The 20,618-nt window shown below is 35.3% G+C and overlaps 2 protein-coding genes across 2 annotated transcripts in view; one reads left to right on the top strand and one right to left on the bottom strand.

The window, feature by feature from the left end:
• Window positions 1–5,240: 5,240 nt before the first annotated feature.
• LOC107686582 (programmed cell death protein 10-A) lies at window positions 5,241–15,482 on the bottom strand. The gene is made up of 8 exons (XM_016483650.1): window positions 15,356–15,482; window positions 10,671–10,839; window positions 9,159–9,212; window positions 8,017–8,134; window positions 7,336–7,462; window positions 6,814–6,892; window positions 6,584–6,666; window positions 5,241–5,382 (listed from the first exon to the last, which is right to left on the bottom strand). The coding sequence occupies exons 2-8, from the start codon at window positions 10,758–10,760 to the stop codon at window positions 5,301–5,303; spliced, it is 633 nt and encodes a 210-aa protein (XP_016339136.1). The 5' UTR covers window positions 10,761–10,839; window positions 15,356–15,482; the 3' UTR covers window positions 5,241–5,300.
• A 392-nt stretch (window positions 15,483–15,874) lies between these two features.
• LOC107686606 (neuroserpin-like) overlaps window positions 15,875–20,618 on the top strand; it is a 25,334-nt gene continuing 20,590 nt past the window's right edge. Inside the window, exon 1 of the mRNA XM_016483666.1 lies at window positions 15,875–15,937. The gene's annotated coding sequence lies outside the window, so the exon portion shown is untranslated. The remainder of the gene's footprint in view (window positions 15,938–20,618) is intronic.

Here is a 20,618-nt window from a genome sequence, read left to right as displayed (position 1 = left end):
GATATTCTCTCTCTCTCTCTCTCTCTCTCTCTCTCTCTCACACACACACACACACACACACACACACACACTGAGTCGTGCCGCGTGTCTAATACTGAACACTAGACGATTCCCCAAGGAGGTGAGACTTCAAAAAGGATCCCGCCCACAGCTACAGAGATAAAGCACCCCACAATTTTCAATTAACCAGTCTTTTTCATGTTCTGTTGCGTTCTCTTGGGTTTGTTTGTCTTGTTTGCTTCAAATTCCATTCTTTCCGTCATTCCTCTCGCTATCTGCCAGGGCAAAGGTACCCACACACGCAGAAACGAATGCACATTGCCTTCTTCACGCTGTGAGGCGCATATCAAGCGCCGAGTTACGGCCCCTTAGCGTAACGATGACAAATAACAATAACGGCCTGCATCAGAGCGTTTGCATCCTGGCTTCAGGCTACAGGCCCGAAATACTCAGTCGACTTCTAGTTGCGTGTGTCTGTCAATAACATCTACAATAAACCCCCAGAAAATGCTTCTCCCTGTCAAGTTGCGCAAGTATATGCCTCGGGCCGTGATTTCCGTGGACTGGGAAAGGTCTGATATTAAACGAAATTTGAAAAAGAAAGTAAAAAGGAGTCAACAACTCATCTCCATGTTGGCTGAAGATGGGAGGCGATATCCCAAGCGCACCTTTGATGACAAGGCCGAATCGAGAAGCAAAAACAAGTGCTGACAGACAGCTACCGACACACTGAAGTGAGCAATCGCTCGAGGGCCTTCGTCATGAAAAGCACCGGATGAGTGACAAGGTGGAAGCCTGCTGGAAAAACGAGCGCTTCTTATATAATTCATGTATGAGCGCTTATACGGGAGCAAGAGCGCGAACATGATCTTTCATATTAGTGAGGCGTTAAAACTTCTAATTGCCCTGTTGAAACTCATTGGGTGTGACATCGGACATAAAAGAAAAAAAAAAAGGCCAGTGAGGCATCTACTTGATCGTCTTGAGTAAAACACCACTGATTTGCATATTAATTGATATGCAGGAAGTGGAGAACAGCGGCGATGCGAGATGCAGCGTCCTTCAAACTCCCCGTCCGCATAAGTGATGTGTTCATTACCTGCATTACCTCTGTGTGAAAGAAAACAGGAACTTCTCAAAGTGATATGCAGGAAGTTGAAATACGTTGTGTTGGAGTTTACCTGGAATACAGTCAAACTCCAAATGACCATCAAGTTCCAATGTGGAGCAGCAGTATTTGATGGTGAGAAAACTTGGTTTTCCTGTTTAAAAGCAAGGAGTAATAAAAAAAGTGGCCACCTAAAATAAATGCCATGAATCTACAAAACCATCAAGTTCCAATGTGGAGCAGCAGTATTTGATGGTGAGAAAACTTGGTTTTCCTGTTTAAAACCAAGGAGTAATAAAAAAGTGGCCACCTAAAATAAATGCCATGAATCTACAAAACAAAAATCAACTTCAGCATTATTTAGGGGTCTGTACTCTTTGTGGATTGAGACACAGGACAGGACTGTTACATATTGCATAAAAGTGTGGCCTGTAATAAAATGAGTTAGTACCATATTAATGCATTTACACATTTTAAAATACTTGCTATGTCATTAAAATCATAATATTTGATTATTACTGGTGCATAATAAAAATGAAACATTTAGCTGAAATTTTGCTTAGGTTTAAGTTAACTTATTTTTATTGCATTTTAATAAAAATGAGTATAGCACTGTATTAATGCATTATGCTTTACAATTCTTGCAAAGCCACTAAAATACAAATTTCTGATTATTAACTTTTAATGCATGTTTTTCTCATAAAAATCAGTTTGAGATCAAACAATAACTGCCGACGACCATATACTAAAGACCTAAGGTAAATTGTACAAAACTATTGCCTTATTCAAAATATATTACTGATAAATTTGACTTCTATGAAAACAAGAAAGGATCTAATTGAATTAATAAAAAATCCAATAATAAAAGTCAATGTGCACGCTTTTGTTTATTAGTAAATGTATACACTTTATGATGCTTGCAAAGTCAATAAAACAATCACTTTGATTATTATTTGTGCATACTATTTATTTTATTTATCATGTTTGTTTGTTTTTTTTGTGGGAGGAACAATGAAACTTTTCATGAACTTCAGTTCCCCTGGTATATTGTACAAAAACATTGCCTTGATGAAAATGTATTACTATTTATTATTATTATTATTATTATTATTACTACTAATTAAAAAAAATAATAATAATTTTATCCAAGAAGCTTTTTCTGACTCAGTCTTTTTTAATGCAATTTATGCAAATCTACTTTACGACCTTGTGTTATTTATTTAGAGATTAGTGGAAACTCAAAACTCTTCAATGCTTTTATCAAAAATGATATTCAACACTTCAGTGCCAAAACATAAGTTTAAAGTTTCACACACCACAGCAGAAACGAGACTCGGTAAACACTGAGATCAGACGTCACCTAAAAAAGCCAACTAATGCATTCTGAGCTGGAATGGAGAGCTTTAAAACTCAAACATGCTCTATCAAAGTGGACTTCAAAAGCCCTGCCGCTCATGTTAAAATATTCCCTCTCACGAGAAAAGCCTTTGCATGTTCACAAGGTCCTCTGCAGTCAGCAGACATTCCAAACACTCACGGTCTCCATGGTTTCGGTCCGTAACAGCTGTCAATCAAAGTGCACTGGAGAAGGAAGAGGTTGCTTTGGGACATGAGGCCTAGAGTTCATACGGGGAGAACATGCATTATGCATTACAGCAATAGGGAGAACACCTGAGGAGAAGCAGTAGGACATGATGTGAATAAGGCATGATCCTGATGCACTGCAGTCTGGCTACAGAGGAAAGGACCTCAAGAGGAACGACAAAACTGCTCCACACTGCAGGAGACTAAAAGCATATAATGGGTACATCTATAGTATATTCACACAGATGTCTACAGACGTTCATATTTCAGAACTGTGCAAGTATTGGAGAATCTCTAAGTGGCCTTTAAAAAGTCAAAGTTCTCAAGGTGTTGAGATCATAAAGGAAAAGAAGAAACACTATAAACATAAAAACAACTCGAAGGACCATTCTGGTGTTTTCTTATAGTGGAAAAAAATTCTTCAGATTATTAAAATGGTTCCTTTAAGAACTGTTCACTGAAAGGTTCTTTGGTGAACCCAAAATTATTCTTCTGTTACACTGCTACGAAAACCCCCTGTTGGAAACTGTATTTTTAAAAGTAGAAGGACATCCAGGCATGCTTTCAAATAATGCTGTTTTCTGAAGAACTTACAAAAAGGAACCTTTAATTTCCTAACAAGTTCCCAAAAGACTGTTTATGACTTCCTCAGTAATCCAATCATAAGCGAACTGGTTTGTGGCACTTGAAATATATTGTAAACAGCTTTTGAAATGCCTTCTAATGTGCTCATGTAATTCAAACAGTAACATCTAAGGGTCATAGGTTCAGTTCCAAGGCTGAATGCAATGCAAAATGACTTGGATAAAAGCGTTCATCCAATGCATTAATGAAAATGTAAATGAAAGGTGTTTTTTTTTTTTTCAGTTTTACAGCAATATAAATATAAAACATGCAACATGTTGGGTGGCAAGAAAACTTTAAAGCACCTACCTAACCAAGTCCAATCAAATTAAGTGGCTGTATGCACACAAATGTTGAAAACCCTTTACTTATACTAAAAATAAAATACAAAACTGGTCTAAAACAGCCTAGCTATCATCCAATGCCTCCAAAACCCAGTCTTTAACGATTTCTGCATTGCTGCGAATCTCAACTTCATGCACCTGGAGTAAGAAGAAGTAAGCCAGGCATGAGAAGTAAGTTCAGAAAGTAAGAAGGAACTGTCAGCAATGTCAAAGCCCACACATATTATCCTTTCATCACCAGTACTCCTTCAAAGCCTCAGGTATGTCTCATGGCAACCAGGATGCGAGAGAGGACTGTGTATGCCCAGAGTCCAGACATTCCTCCTTTCACACTGACACTGGAGAAAAGCATGTTAGAGACGAGCACAATACTCCCAACACACATACGAAAGGCTAAGAAAAGTATAGTTACAGGTAAAGCAAATGTTCCAAATCCCTAGCAGCAGCTTCACACACTTTGGACAATTTGCGATTGTTAAAGTGAAGCTTGGATCTTATTCAAGTTTAAATTGGATCACAGGAAACACACAAGTCTATGGATCCTCGATTAACTCAGTCCTGAAATGATAGATTTAATCTTAAAATGAATTGTCTCATTTCTTTGCTTGGAAAGACATCATATGATGACTTACTATTCAGGCAGCATTTCAAAACATTACAGGCACTCCAGATGCTAAATTCATTGTGGGAAAGGCAATCCCAAAATGCATTGTGACAGATACAGTGATTATCAACTTATCCAAAATTAAGCAGCCGAGTCCAGAAAATGGCTTTTTTTTTTCAAGGCGAGTAACAACTTAAAATACTATAAAACAGCAATTTACAAACCTATATAAGGCTTTTAAGTTTGCTTTAGGTAAAAACTCTAAAATGGGTTAAGGTTTCATTTCAGTAAAAGACTTTTTGTCTTTTAATACATAACTCATTTTTGTGCATGCATATGTCCCTTCTTCAAAGTCAGTATATCTATGGGGTTTTTTCCATCCGATTTATAATCCACCAGGCAAAAACCCCAACCGAAGTATCAATTACTTCCAAAGTGCAACCAAAGTTTAATACATGAGGTTAGGGATTTTAAAAAATCCTTAACCCTAAGTATGAGCAACAGTAATAGTGATGCTTACCTTAGCATATCTTCAAGCTGAAATGGGGACAAAAAATTAAGTAAAAACCCCAAAAACTTGAGTTTGACATGTGCGGTGTTTATTTGAACAATTCTGTTACCAAATCTCTATTAAATATACATCTCTCATTCGAGTTCAAAGCATCAGAGGAGACAGCTAAACCCCAGCATTTACAAGCACGTCTGGACACCCCGTGTCCCGTCCCGTTAAGGCCCCCCAGGCATTTGGCTTTCTCTTGGACTGACCGGACAGAACGAAAACACGAGGGAGAAAGCAAGCAAGAGTGTCTCCACAGCGATAGCGTGACTGTAAAGCGCAGGATATGAGAAACGCTGGACAGTCGCTCCAGCTCATGAAGAAGATTAGAGTTAGATGGGGTTAGAAACCATAATAGAAGCCATCCAGCCTTAAGTGTTACCGCCAGGAGACAAGAATCATAAATTACAGTCCAAAGGATTTTTTTTTTTACATTGTTCATATAAAGGTTATTTTAAAAAAACTACACTTCTATGACTCCTACGCAACCGTTTTGAAGGTCTGCAGTATCAAGTTGGTTTGGTGGATGAGCCGGTTGGCACTGGCAAACACGTTTATTGCCCTGGAACAAAGGCGGAGAGGGAAGGAATACAAATTAGATTAATTTTACAAATGAAAGTACAAATGTTATGCAGTGAAATGTCAGGGTTCTTCAGGCAAAGAGTTGGTTTAGGTTAACACTTAATTCAAAATGAGCTGAAAATTGCCAAAATGTTCTGTGTGTGGGTGAAATCATTTCCAAAAGATGGAAGGACTAAAAGTACACAAATTATGAGTTCATAAACTATTATCATTTTTGCCTCGGCTCTAAAATGATTCTAACTTTTAAAGTCGTGTAACGATAATATGCACTATTGTTCAAAAGTTTGTGGTCAGTAAGATTTAAAGATGCATTCAATTGTCAAAAGTGTGACATTTATAAGGTTACTGCAGTTCTATTTTATAAATGCAGATCTACTGTATCTATTCATCAAAGAATCCTGGGAAAAATAGATCAGTTTCCACAAAAATATGAAGCAGCACAACTGGTTTTAACCAAGAAATGTTTCTTGAGCAGCAAATAAGTAAATTAGAATGATTTCTGAAGGATCATGTGACACTGAAGACTGGAGTAACGATGCTGAAAATTCAGCTTTGAATAAATCACAGGAATAAATTACATTTAAAAATATCTTAAAATAGAAAACAGTTTTTAAAATTGCAATAACATTGCACAATATTAATGTTTTACCACATTTTTGATCAATTCAATCAAATAAATGCAGCATAAGAGACTTCTTTCAAAAAAATGTAAATGTTACAGAGCCCAAACTTTGAATTCTATTATTTATGTTAACAAATGCATATCTTTTTTGATCAATTCAATCAAATAAATGCAGCATAAGAGACTTCTTTCAAAAAATGTAAATGTTACAGAGCCCAAACTTTGAATTCTATTATTTATGTTAACAAATGCATATCACATTTAAGTTATATTTTTTACTTTAATATTCCACATTTCTCCATGCTTTTATGGAGCATAATGTTAAAATGTTAAATGCAACTAAATAAAGAATTATGTTGAAGCTGGTTGTCAATAATATATATGTTTTTTGTTTTATATATATTTATTTGTTAGTTAATTTCCAAATCAAACTCCATTTACTGTTTTATGTTTTTGTGGTGTTGAAAACGTTCTACCAAGAACTTTCCATTACAAATGTATATGAAAAATGCAAATAATAAAGGTGAAGATAATGAGGTAGTTCTTAAAATGTCCATACTTTCCGTCTTTGAAGTATGTTTTGAGAGTGTCGCTGAAGCTTTTTGAGTGTTTCACAAACTCTTTCTTCTGATGCTCAAGTGCCTGGAAAACACAAAGCCATTTTCATTTCTTCCTTCAGCAAGTGAGGGATAGAGATGATGTTATACAGTACACTGACTGCATCCATCACATATTGACAGCGTGTGTGTGTGTGTGTGTGTGTGTGTGTGTGTGTGTGCGGTCACTCACTCTTCTGTTCTGGTACTGGTATTTCTTAAAGACGTTGTTCACCGTGTCCAGTAGTTCTTTTATGGCACTGGCTATATCTCTGTAAACACCAATTAAACACATGTTTAGAAATACACGTGTGACTTTTTATCAACCATATTTTTGACCTTGACCAGCGAAAATTAATAGTGGTGAATACACAAAATTTTACTCTTACTGCGTTTTACATACAACTGACAAAATTCTTAGATTTTAAAACTGCCACAAAAAAAAGAAAAGAGAAATTTCATCCCAAAAATATAAAAAAAGAAGAAAAATTAAAACAAAATCCTACTGCAAGGCTTCATTACCTATTTTTCTTTTGGTTTGGGGGTGAAATAAGAACCAGACGTTTTTTCAAATATGAAATAAATACTTCAAAAAGAAACTCGGTCAGGGCAAGTGCACACGTAAAAACTGACGTAATGAAACACAAGCCATGATGCAAAAGGGGAATTTTTTGTTAGTATTCGTGTGTGATTGTGGGCATAATAACGTTCTCACTTGATTGTCTGCAGGAAACGGACTCGGTCGTTGATTTCGTCAGGGATTTTGCTGAGGATCTGTTTCAGAGCGCGAGCTCTTTCATTCAGGTCCTGGAACTCCCGCTCAGGCCTGTCAATCATGTACTCTGCACACAAAGAACACGCCCACAGGAAACACTCAGTCACCACGGCAACAACAGAGGACTTGCCTCTAATAACCTGTCATTAAAATGTGATGCACTTACAGACATAATGATACTTGACTACTTTTAATGGCCAGTCATGATTGACAACCATCTGAAAAAGTACAGAAACTTCTATATTATTCTGTAAAACACAGTCAGGCAACTGAGCGTATACAAGGATAGATTACAGTAGGAAGAGCAAAGCGAGGATTTTACAATGGGCTCGGATTCAATTTGGAAGTACATTTATTATTCTTTACATTTCAAATAAACACAAACGAGCATTACCCGGAAACCCGGTGCGTGTCTGCGCATTCATTAGTGGTATAAATCTGAACGTGTCAAAAACACTTGCAAAATTATAAGGGAAAATACATTACTGTTATTACTGGGGTTTAATTCATGAGGAAACAGCTACCCCTAGAGGCGCGAGGCTGCATGGTTAACAACACTTTGCATTGCAAACCATACACAATGTTCCTCTGCTCTACAAAAACATGGAAAATCATACACACCCTCAACATCGTCGGCAGCCATGCGTAATAAAGACTCGGTGAAGTTGATCTCCACATTCTTCTTCTCCAGAATTTTCATGATAATATCCTGAGTCAGTCCTGGGTTCTCCTTCTCTGCCTGACGTCAACAAATCAAGAGCACAAGTCAGTCCAACGCAACCACAAATAAAGCTTACAGCATTTCTGATATTTAAAAAATAAATTCATTTTAGAAATGTGCTGAATTATGAAAACTATATAAAATTTCTCATATCTTCAAGCTTGAGACATCATTTCATTTTATTATATATTGACTTATCAATATTTTATGTATATTACTACCATTAGGAAAAGATCAATGAAAATGTCAAAGCGCTTTCATTTCGATTCTAAAATTATGATTTATATGACTGTTACACAACAGTATTACAAAGCCATGAGCGGAAATGGGGCTGCTGAGACAGCAAGAACGTGGAAAAACTATAATTTTCTTGCTGAAATCTCATGGTAAGTGAGATATTTCAGGAAAGATAGAGAAAAGAAAAACCCAGAAGACTCTGAATCAAAACTGAAACTGCACTTTTGTAGCATCCTTTTTCTCCACTTATAATGTTAGTCAAGGTTTTCATGATCAACCAAAAACAGTTACTCATAACTAACTTTCTCTGGTCCTTATAATTAAAATGGCTGTTTTGTTACCGTATGTTTAAAATGTAATCTTTATATGCAAATGATCAGGTGCATCAGGATAGGCCAAGTTGCTGAATATGAAATGTAAAATTAGCCGTCATATGCGAATGCTTTAAAAATATGTCAATCAAATGCAATTTCCAAATGACCCTCCTTTGCAGTTTAGATTCCACCTTTAGTTTTTGCCTTTAGAACTCTTCTTCCAAGAGGGCAAAGAAAACAAAAACCACTGCCTATATACTGACTAATATTATTTTCGAGGCCCTGGTGACATTTGCAGAAAAGGAAAGTCGTTTTAGAGAATACATATTCTTTCTTTGGAATAACATGCACTGATGAATCAAGCACAAGTAAATGGGATCTATTTCGATTTCTACTTGATGTAGATGAAATTCGGATGGACTGAAGGTGATTTTAAAAAAAAAATCAAGATGAAGAAATGATAATGACTGAATCCCGTCATATTTACTCACCTTTATGAAAGCTGCTCTCAGAGTCTGTGCCGCAGACAGGTTTACTCTCTCCAGCTGTGACACACACAAAAGCCATTTTAATTTACTGCAAGATAAAGCAGGCTGTTTGCTTTTAGTGTTGCACGCATTATACACAGTCATTATCACCACATTAAAATGAAAATATAGTTGGTTGTAGGAGTAGATTTTGCCTCTAATTAAACAAATGAATCCATAGAAGCACATGAAGGCTGTGTTAACTGCTCATCATATGCGAGTATGAAGATTAGTAATGTCACAAAAGATTTCTATTTTAAAATAAAATGTTTCTTGAGCAGCAAATCAGCATATTAGAATGGACACTGAAGACTGGAGTTATGATGCATACAATTTTTATGATGCATAAAATTCAGCTTTACATCACAGGAATAAATTACATTTTCTCAATATTACCGTTTTTACTTTATTTTTAATCCAACAAATGCAGCCTTGGTGAGCATTAAAAGGCTTCTTGAAAAACACAAAAAATCTTACCAACCCTACATTTTTGAAAAGTTGTGTAACAATCTAATAGCTAAATATAAATATTATAGATTATATTTTAAAAATAAGTGCATTTCTTAGAACTTGGACACAAAATAATATATACAGTATAAACCTAAAAGAAAAAAGTGATACCACCAAATATTAGTGAAGTTACAAAACAAAGCAGCTAATTCATTGAAATACAATAATTTTGTAGGCCTAATTATCTCAGTCAGTTGAATTTTATTATAAATTTACACTCATACAACTACAACAAAAACTTAAACATCACATCTTATATTATCAAAAAATATTAAAAAAAAGAGCTACATGTAATTTTTAATATTTAATTAAAAAAATTATTTAGCTACAAAAAAAAAAAAAGACAAAATGTTACACAGGAACTTTACAGAACACTACCGAGAATCTTTTTTAACCTCTCAATAAATTAAAAGAACCGTACTAATGAAATTATTTCCTGAATAAATTAGTCACTTTAGAGGAGATCATTTTATTATTGCCTAATTTGGCTTGTGTCTACAACAATGCTAAAAAATAATGTTTTTTTTGTTTGTTTTTTTCCATTTTTACAAGGCCAAGTTAGCAAAGTTCCTTCTTTTAGTTATTAAACTTCCCAATGCTGATGCAATTCTCATATCATCGTGAAGCTACATTCAAGTGAATTACACTTTAATTCTCATCTTAAGTTGGTTCTTAAATCAGGTTCTAAAAATGAAAGAGACATTTGTATTTATTTATTTATTTTTAATTCAAAAAATATTCAAAGATGTAGGCTAGGCCAGCCAGATAACAACTTCATAACAGAATCATAATTGTCTGATAAAATAATGTTACGGCAACCAGAACTCGTCATCTCAGTCTTCACCAGAGAGCAGTGTGACTACACTACCTCAGAGCATGTGGGTGTGCATCATTTGCATCTGAACTTCAGTCTGTGTCAACACAACCATAACTGAACACTCTCCTACCAGGGACTGACCACCGTACCTCATTGAAGACAGGGTACATCACGGCGTAGAGCGTCATGGATACCATCGAGGTCGCGTCTGCTTCATTCTTCATCTCTTCCATTGTCATCCTCGTCAGGGTGCGGGAAGGGATGGGGGGAGCGTCATTCACTCCTGGGGGGCTCGCAATGAGGGGGCCCAGACGACCGCTGAAAGGGAAACCAATGAGGAAGAGATTATAAAAGGGTAGAGGGATTTCATTTCACAGGTAAGGAAATGACATTTTCAACTTGCGTTCAAAAGGTAGACGTGATAGCCACTGGAAAGCGCCAAGTTTTCAGTGAGATTTAGGTGATTCAGGCCCCTCAAGATTAAAGGAATGAGACACGTGGCCAGCGCACGAAAAATAAAGGCTGTTTCCTGGACGGTGCGCCTTTGCCTTATGATTAGATTCTGAATTAGCCTTTTTGGGTTGTACGGACCAAAGACAATACTGTGAGACATAATTAAATTCAACAGCAAATAAAGGCCCATTCACACAAAGAACACTAAAGAATTAGCATTAGGGCTGCACGATTAATCGAACGCGATTAATCGCGATTGTCATGCACATTTTGTCAGTAAAGCTGGTTCTGTGATTAGTAGTAAATCTCCATCACCTGCTTTCAGATGGAGCAGCATTAACGTAGTTCTCTGACAAGCTATGCAAAATCGCGTTCATAATCGCAGACGAGCACATTTTGTCAGTAAAGCCGGTTCTGTGATTAGTAGTAAATCTCCATCACCTGCTTTCAGGTGGAGCAGCATTTACTACACAGAGCCGTAGTTCTCTGACAAGCTATGCAAAATCGCGTTCATAATCGCAGACGATATAATCGTAGGATTATGAAATCGACGAAATCATTCGAGATAACGACAGCTGTTTGCACATGACAATCGCAGCTTCTGCCTAATCGCGATTTATTGCCTTTGCGATTTAATTTTGATTAATTGTGCAGCCCTAATTAGCATCCGCACCAACGTACGATAATCTTCTGTTTATTATTAGTATGTGCTGCAGTTTTGTACATGGATTCTGATTGGCTGTCAATTAAAAAAAAAAGTTCTAAAAAAACACTCAATATCATTCCTCTGTGTCATTATCATTACAGTCTCATATCATTATCATTGTAATCTTGACAAAATCTAAGTCTCAAAGTTCCATACTTGGTGGCTATTTTGTGATAGATGTAATACTGTGACAAGAATTTATAAATTTGTGAATTTGTGAAAATTCATGTTACGCCGCATGGCGCCCCAAGATTGTCACAGGAACCTCACTTTTTGTAATATACAAAATTTGGAACATACAATTTTAGAATATTTTGGAAAATTTCATATAAAATAAAAAAATTAGGGCTGCACGATAAATCGCATGCGATATTTAACGCGCATCTTATCAGTGAAGCCGGTTCTGTAATCAGCGGTAAATCTCCATCACCTGCGGGCTTTCACATTGAGCAGCATTAACTACACAGAGCCGTTGTTCACTAACGAGCTGCGCAAAACCACGTTCATATTCGCGCGATTTTTTTGCGCAGCTCCTCAGTGAACAACGGCTCTGTGTAGTTAATGCTGCTCAATGTGAAATCCAGCAGGTGATGGAGATTTACCGCTGATTACAGAACCGGCTTTCTGACAAGATGCGCATTAAATATGGCATTCGATTTATCGTGCAGCCCTAAAAAAAATTGTACAGTACATTTTCTTTACAATATTATAAATAAAATTGAACAAATAAAGGCTTGTTTACACCAAGAATCATCCCAATGTATAATAATAAGTTATTGTAAGCATGCACTGCAGTTATGTTTTTTGCCGCTTTAAATGCTTGAGTGGATTCTGATTGGCTTTCATTGTTTTTATCATTCATCAGCTGGGAAAAAAAATGTTAATGATTCCAATTATATATTTCCTCAGTTTAATTGTAGTCTAGGTTTCCTTGTTTGCATAGGATTAGAATGATTTCATTTTCAAACCATTATAGTTACGATAATCTCTATAGCTTTGGTGTGAACAGGCCTCAAGTCACCTTATTTCTTCTCAACATCCACAACAACATGCCAAAGTGTTTATTCCTTCACCCAACACGTGTGAAACAATAACGCTTGTTGTTATCTGCAGAAGGTCATGGTTCCTCTCAAGCTACAAGGAACATTACAAACCACTGAAAGTGAGGCACGCTTATCTCAATGCCGTCGATTCAGACTAATGGACAGGAGGCCGTGAGTCATTCCCACCTGATCGGAAGGCCTTTGGCCCCGCGGTGGGAGGCAGCCTTATCTGGGTGGCATTCACAGGGATCGCTGTGACGTCGTCTCGTCACATAGAGCAGGACTATGGTTGGAAATACCAGCACTCCTCTAATTAAACACGGTTGCCAGGTTACATATGCATTATAATGACTCACCTTTTTCCTCCTGACAAAGGCCAACTAACACCTGATTCCTGTAGTGTCTCTAGTCAGAGTCTGACCTTGGCACTGAAACGGGTAACGCCCTAACGCAGGTGAATCCTGAATTAAATACTACATTTTTACCTTATAATGCATAAAAGATTAATTAAGCTAGAGAAAGTGAATCAACATATTTAGTGTCAAGTGAGGGAAAGTTCTGCCAATTATTAAACCACATCATCATAAAATAAGGCAGCTATGCATTACAATGGTATATTTCGTTTATTGCAGTGTTGTATTTCTGTTTGAGTAAATAGTACTTCTTTCAGAAATGTTTTCTCATTACATTACTGTAACTACTACATAAATAACACCATCATGTAAGCCAACTTGTTTGAAAGACACATCAGCTGACCACTAAAATCAGTTTTCATAAATAAATATAACTGATAAAGTCAGAACATGATGGTTTTTCAATCTGATGTTGACTAGCTGGAACAAATCAGGCTCCATACATATTACAGTTAAGAAGCAACACAATTATTCAGTAGTCATTCAACATAAATAATTGTCCTGCTCAATTTTTCAGTAAAGACACCAACAAAAACCTTAAAAATTGCAAGCATTTCTTCCACTCAAGATTCCAATCAAAGGATAATTTTTTATATATATTAGAAACAGTGTTGGGGAAAGTTACTTTTAAAAGTAATGCATTACAATATTGCGTTACTCCATAAAAAAGTAACTAATTACGTTACTTAGTTACTTTTTATGGAAAGTAATGCGTTACGTTACTTTTGTGTTACTTTCGCATTACTTTTTAAATATGAGCAGGGCTTGATTGTTTTTAATATAAGAAGTTCTATTTATAGCAAATATAAAAGCCCTTTCACACCAAAGTGTGTAATGAATAAACCTCAGGCTGAAGCAAAAGTAAATTCACGTCTGTACAGTAAAATGCAGAAGAAGAAACACTCTTCAGCAATAAAAAAAACAATGAAGCACAATTGTTAGTTTATCTAAAGTCATTTTTGCTTATTGGTATGGTTGAACTGGATCATCAAAAGTCAGCAGCAAAGACATTAGTTAATAAAATGGGATTAGATACATTTGTGTTATTTAACATATTTAATTATTGCAGGTTTGAGTCATATTCTGAGTTTGCATTTCACTGTTTTAATTCATTTTGATGAATACGAAATCTGTTTTTTTTGTGAGTGGGATGAATTAATGCACGTTCACATTTAGTCTAGAACTACAGTAACATCATGTTCAAACATCATGTAAATGGGAAAACAAAGTAACTGGCGTTACTTTTTTGAAAAAGTAACTCAGATATTTTCTTGTAAATTAAAAAGTAATGCGTTACTTTACTAGTTACTTGGGAAAAAGTAATCCGATTACGTAACTCGCGTTACTTGTAATGCGTTACCCCCAACACTGATTAGAAATGCCATGAAAATGTTTCTATATTCCGTATACAGTATATCTTCTCCACGCAACTCTCCTTCCATTTTCCAAACAAGATTTTACATCATTCTGCCTCACAATATAAACGGGTCATTATACATTGAACTTTATCTGCCTCTTACACAAGTGGATAAAACCATTTTGAGGGTTATAAAAACATATGAAAAATTCAGCGCAATTTCATTCACTAGAGCGATCTGAAGATCGACAGAAGCACAAACTCAGTGACAGCTCAGCTACATTGTTAAACCAAAAATAAATACATTTATCAAATCTAACGTCGTAAAACACCGTTTTATGTGACGTCATCATATTTATCAAAACTGCAGCTGTGTGAAACACTGTAAAAACAGCCTGATCTGAGATAGATCTATGATATCAACGCGTCAACATTTGTAACGATATAACAGCCATCTAATCTGATTCTGATGGCTGATTGGTATAAGATATTTCATAGTAAATGTTGTCATTCTAAACCTGATTGTTGACTAATTATATTTAGTCTTAGTCTTCAGCAGGCCTACTTTTGCTGTCTTTAAAACTGATTTACTCTCCATTACAGCTCGAGGCCTGGAAAATACTAATCTAAGATTAGCTACCTGGCATTGAATAAAACATAAAATCAATCAAATTTGAACGTTATTACTTTTCTTAGTTTCTGATCTACTGTGAAGATCTGATTAGCTGGCTTGCTAAAGTCTCTGTTAGCTAGGTGACTGCTAGCCCCAACACAAATTATTTTCATATAAATAAATCCCAGCGAAATGAACACTGTTAATTACAAGTTATAGTTAAAAAGGTGTGTTTTCAGCCTCTCTTACCTGTGTGAAGCTCGTATAGGTGTTTATTTGACTGCTGTAACTCTTTTGAATATTTTCCTTTCAGTGTGGAATCGCTCTCGCTCTCCAAAGACGGAAGTTTTCTGCATGACCAATCTAAAGAACGAGGGGCGGGGCTACGTGTCGGTGAGAGCAAATCAGCGAATAGCGAGGGGATGGAACCACGCGACGTCTGACGTTTTGTAGTCCTCAAACGATGCAAGACTGCACGCAGAGGATAGGTAAAGAACTACAACTCCCAAACACCTCACGGCGTGCCGTGAAAAGACTGGCGTCTGTTTCGCCATATCGCAGTATTCATATACATTTAAATGTATTTCTGTATTTTAAGCGTTACATTTAATGCAACAATATTAGTTTAATACAAAATTAGCACGCGTAACATAACAAATAAAAGACAAAATAACGGAAAAGAATGTCAAAATAAAGTCGATTTAAAGCCTGACCAATCAGAAGAAAAAAGGGGCTGGACTGCTTCTCATAATAAAGGTGTGTGAGGGCGCAGAGACGAGCAGGATTTAACATCAGCATCCCAGAGCATCAGCATCTCTCTGACATCTCACGGTAAGAGAAATCCACGCATCGTCTATTCATGTGATCCAAATGACATCTATCCGTAATGTAGTCTGCAAGTTTTATCATTCATGTTATATCTGGTACAGTGGGTTTATTCTCTACAAGAGAGGGTCTGCAGATGTGAATGTCCTGTAAAAACAAGTGATGGTTCTATACATTTTCCATTTAACCTCTGCTCAAATTTTACATTCATAACAACATTTCTTTAATTGTATTAGAGGCTTTTGCAGTTTTACATGAAATTCACACAAATATATTCTGCACAGAGCAATCTCATTTGGTAGAAATAACCAAAAACATCCACATGAAACCATCACAATGCTTGCTGAAGAAAATTCAGGATAATTCTGCTTTTTAATATTATTCATCCATTTGTCTTGATAAGTCTTGTTGGTTATTCTTGGCTTTTTTTCTTCATTTTCTATTTTTAAACCCTGGATTCAATCATTAAAATGTTTGTATTGAATGTGGATACCGCAGACAGCATTGCATGCCCACATCTGGGCGTATCTTGGGATGCGTAAATCATCTCCTGCAAGAAAATCCTATTTCATGTTTCTGTAAATGAGACACACGGGGAGAGCAGAATGGAGGACGCACCTCCTTTCCAAACCCCCCTCGCTACTGCTGGTGTAAAATAGCCGGCTTGTTCTGTGGGACGCATTCACGTGGAGATTAGGTGTGCTGGAGAGCATGTGTAATGTGGACTATATGAGAGAGAGGGAGAGAGACAGAGGAGGCCACTAAAGGTGAGGGGAGGGAAAATGAGGTGTTAAAGTGCAATCGGTTTGAGTAGGAAGGCAATGAAAGCGAGGGATCGATAGGAAGTTGGAATGGAAAGGTGCAAAGGAGTTGGAATGGAATTGCAGCACGTTTCAGGTCTAGAACACACACACACACATGTGAACTCCTTGGTGGTCACCTCCAATCAGTGCATATTGATTCCCAGATTGATTGCTGGTTTGCAGGCGTGCATGAGCCATTCATTTGAAAGCATGAATGACAGTGACCGTTCAAGTGCTTTCTCAAATGTATCGACACAGTTAGCAACACAAGACATGAAATATTGCACAATGTTTTCTAAAAAATTATGTGAATAACACAAGCATCGGTTATTATTGCTTATACTAATAGTTAAAAAAAGCCGTAAGCCAACAGATTGTAACTCTACCTGCAACCTTTGTGCAAAAATGATCTCAAATCACACTGCTTATTGATGAAAGCTTTTGGTTTCTTCAACTTTTTTAGCTATTTATTTTTTATTTTATTAGTTATGTAAGATTTTATTTTAGTTTGTTTTGTTTTGTTTTGCATGGTCGATGATAAAATGTGTTTAAAATAGTTTTTGTTTCCAAACTAATTTATTTGATCAATGCTTTGGCTGATGTATGTGATTCTTGAAGAAAATAAATCATATTTAAAAAAATTTGCTATTACTTTCACAAGCAATTTTTCTAAAACTTGATTTTTAAAACTTGATTTTATTTTATTTTGCATGGTGGATGATACGATTGTTTTAAAATAGGAATAGCAGGTTTTTGTGTCCAAACATTTGTATTTAATTTAATTTAATTTAATTTAATTTAATTTTTTATTTGTTTTATTTTAATTTAATTTATTAAATTTTTTGTTTTGCATGGTGGATGATACGATTGTTTTAAAATAGGAATAGCAGGTTTTTGAGTCCAAACATTTGTATTTAATTTAATATAATTTAATTTAATTTAATTTTTTATTTTATTTTTTTAATTTTATTTAAATTTATTAAATTTTTTGTTTTGCATGGTGGATGATACGATTGTTTTAAAATAGGAATAGCAGGTTTTTGACTCCAAACATTTGTATTTTATTTTATTTTAATTTAATTTATTTTATTTTTTGTTTTGCATGGTGGATGATACGATTGTTTTAAAATAGGAATAGCAGGTTTTTGACTCCAAACATTTGTATTTTATTTTATTTTAATTTAATTTATTTTATTTTTTGTTTTGCATGGTGGATGATACGATTGTTTTAAAATAGGAATAGCAGGTTTTTGACTCCAAACATTTGTATTTTATTTTATTTTAATTTAATTTATTTTATTTTTTGTTTTGCATGGTGGATGATACGATTGTTTTAAAATAGGAATAGCAGGTTTTTGACTCCAAACATTTGTATTTTATTTTATTTTAATTTAATTTATTTTATTTTTTGTTTTGCATGGTGGATGATACGATTGTTTTAAAATAGGAATAGCAGGTTTTTGTGTCCAAACATTTGTATTTAATTTAATTTAATTTAATTTAATTTAATTTTTTATTTGTTTTATTTTAATTTAATTTATTAAATTTTTTGTTTTGCATGGTGGATGATATGATTGTTTTAAAATAGGAATAGCAGGTTTTCGTGTCCAAACATTTGTATTTTATTTTATTTGTATTTTTCATTTTTTTATTTAATTTAATTTAATTTTTTTTTGTTTTTGTTTTGTTTTGCATGGTGGATGATAAAATTGTTTTAAATAGGTATAGCAGGTTTTTGTGTCCAAACAATTTTTGTAAGACTATTTTATTTTATTTTCAAATTAATTCTTAAATTAATTTAAGTTCATTTGATTGATGCTTTGGCTGATGTTTTCTATTTTTGAGAACACTGGTGGATTAGTATGTGATTTTTGAAGAAGATTTTACTTTTTTTATTATATTTTAAAGTTTACAATACAATATAGTCAAATATAGCTTAAATGAGATGGCTCATTGTCAGATTTCAGCATTAGCAAGGCCGACATAAACCCAGGGATTTTTTTCCAGGTCTGACTTAGTTGTGTCTTTCCGCTAACACTCATCTCTTGGCCTCAGGACTGCACAGATGGCATAAAGAGTATTAAAAACAGCTGCATTCTCTCAAAGGCTGTGTCACTAAGTGTGCAGAATATATTGAACTTCACTGTTGCTCTCTGAACATGTTCCTTGAGCATCTGTGATGGCCTTTCTAAACATATGCAAAGCTCCTGGTATTGATCGCTGTTCAATTAACTTTGCTAAACGCTAAACGTGCCCTATAGCAGAAAGCAGACTGGGTCAGAACAACATACCAACATGGACCAATTAATTCTCTGCTTCTGAGAAGATCATCAGATTCCATCCATAGTAATCAGTCGATTTGTGCAATACTAAGGAGATTCGCAGTTTGATGGGAAGCTAAAGCAGGACAGACAAAATTCACACTCCACTGTGTGGATGAATTGCAGAAGAGAAGATCACACTCATTTAATACTTATGTTTTGTGTGTGTGTGTGTGTACAAGTGTATAAAATTAAGGCTGTTTTCCTTGAATTTAATATATTTATTCAAATTAATTGCTGATATCCTTGCATAAATCATCTAAAAGTTATCAGGTTTTTAAGGTTGGCATGCAATTGTATCATACACTCTCAGAAAAAGGTACAAAAGCTGTCACTGGGTCAGTACCTTTTCAAAAGGTACACTTTTGTACCTTTTAGGTACTAATATGTACCAATATGGACAAAGGTGTACCTTTTGAAAAGGTACATGCCCCAGTGACAGCTTTTGTACCTTTATTTCTGAGTGTAGTCTTATGCTATATTAAGTGCAGTCAAAATTATTTAACATTTTTAAAATAAGGTTATAATTAGGCTAAATTTAATATTTTTTATTCATATTTTATATTATTTTTATTTTATTCTTTTTACAACATTCGTTTTAATTATTTTAAATAAGCTGAAGTGAACCCATACTTTTTTAGTAGTTTTATGTTTATTTTAAACATATTTTATATATTTTTATTTATATTTAAATATTTTATATATATATACATTTTTTTTTCAATTAATTAATATAGAAGCATTGCTGATTGTAGGCTGCTTCTGCTGCTGATAAACCTCACTAAATGTGTGCGAGTTGAGGAGATTTGAAGCGTCAGAGCATTGGCAGCTCATGAGCGATTGGGTTTGTCACTGTTTGGCCCTCTCGGGGTCTGCATTTCTGAGTCACGTCTTCTCTCATCAGCACATGGAGGAAGTGACTCTGCCTTTGAACTCGGGAAGGATAAAAGAAGGCTTTTAACTCTGGGTTGCTGGCAGAGAGAGGTAAAGCCGAACTCAGGTAATTTGCTGTCTTAAAGAAGCAATTCACTTGAAAATGACAATTCTGTATTCATCTCTTTCCAAACCTCTCTTCTGTGGAACTAAAAATATGCATGTTAAAGAACAGGTATTATTTAGTCAAGATGTGGAATATAGCTATTATAACAACTTTTATGCTGCTTTTTTATCACTATGTGGTCATTATAAATTGCAGAATGCTGTGCGAGTTTGATTTTTGCTGGAAAGCTTTTGAGGGTGAGTAAATCATGACAGAAATAATATTTTTGGGTGAACTGTTTCTTTAAGGAAGTGCAAGCATAGGTCAGATGGAAATGACTTTCAAATGACTTGGACAGATGAGAAGATGTGTGGCTAGCATAAGAAAACGAAGATGCCTAGTTTATAACAGAGCGACGTGCATCAGTCTGGTGGTCTATGTGGTGGCAGGGATTTCTGGCCTGGCTTTGTTTATTTTCCAGCAGTGGGCAGTGCTGTTGGACAGCTGTGGCAGTGCAGACTGAAGGAGATCATATCACACACACACACACACACACACACACACACACACACACACACACTGCG

This window comes from Sinocyclocheilus anshuiensis, unplaced genomic scaffold (genome assembly GCF_001515605.1).
Source record: "Sinocyclocheilus anshuiensis isolate Anshui unplaced genomic scaffold, SAMN03320099.WGS_v1.1 scaffold733, whole genome shotgun sequence".
Classification (NCBI taxonomy): Eukaryota; Metazoa; Chordata; class Actinopteri; order Cypriniformes; family Cyprinidae; genus Sinocyclocheilus; species Sinocyclocheilus anshuiensis.
This window is presented reverse-complemented; position numbering and strand designations above follow the sequence as displayed.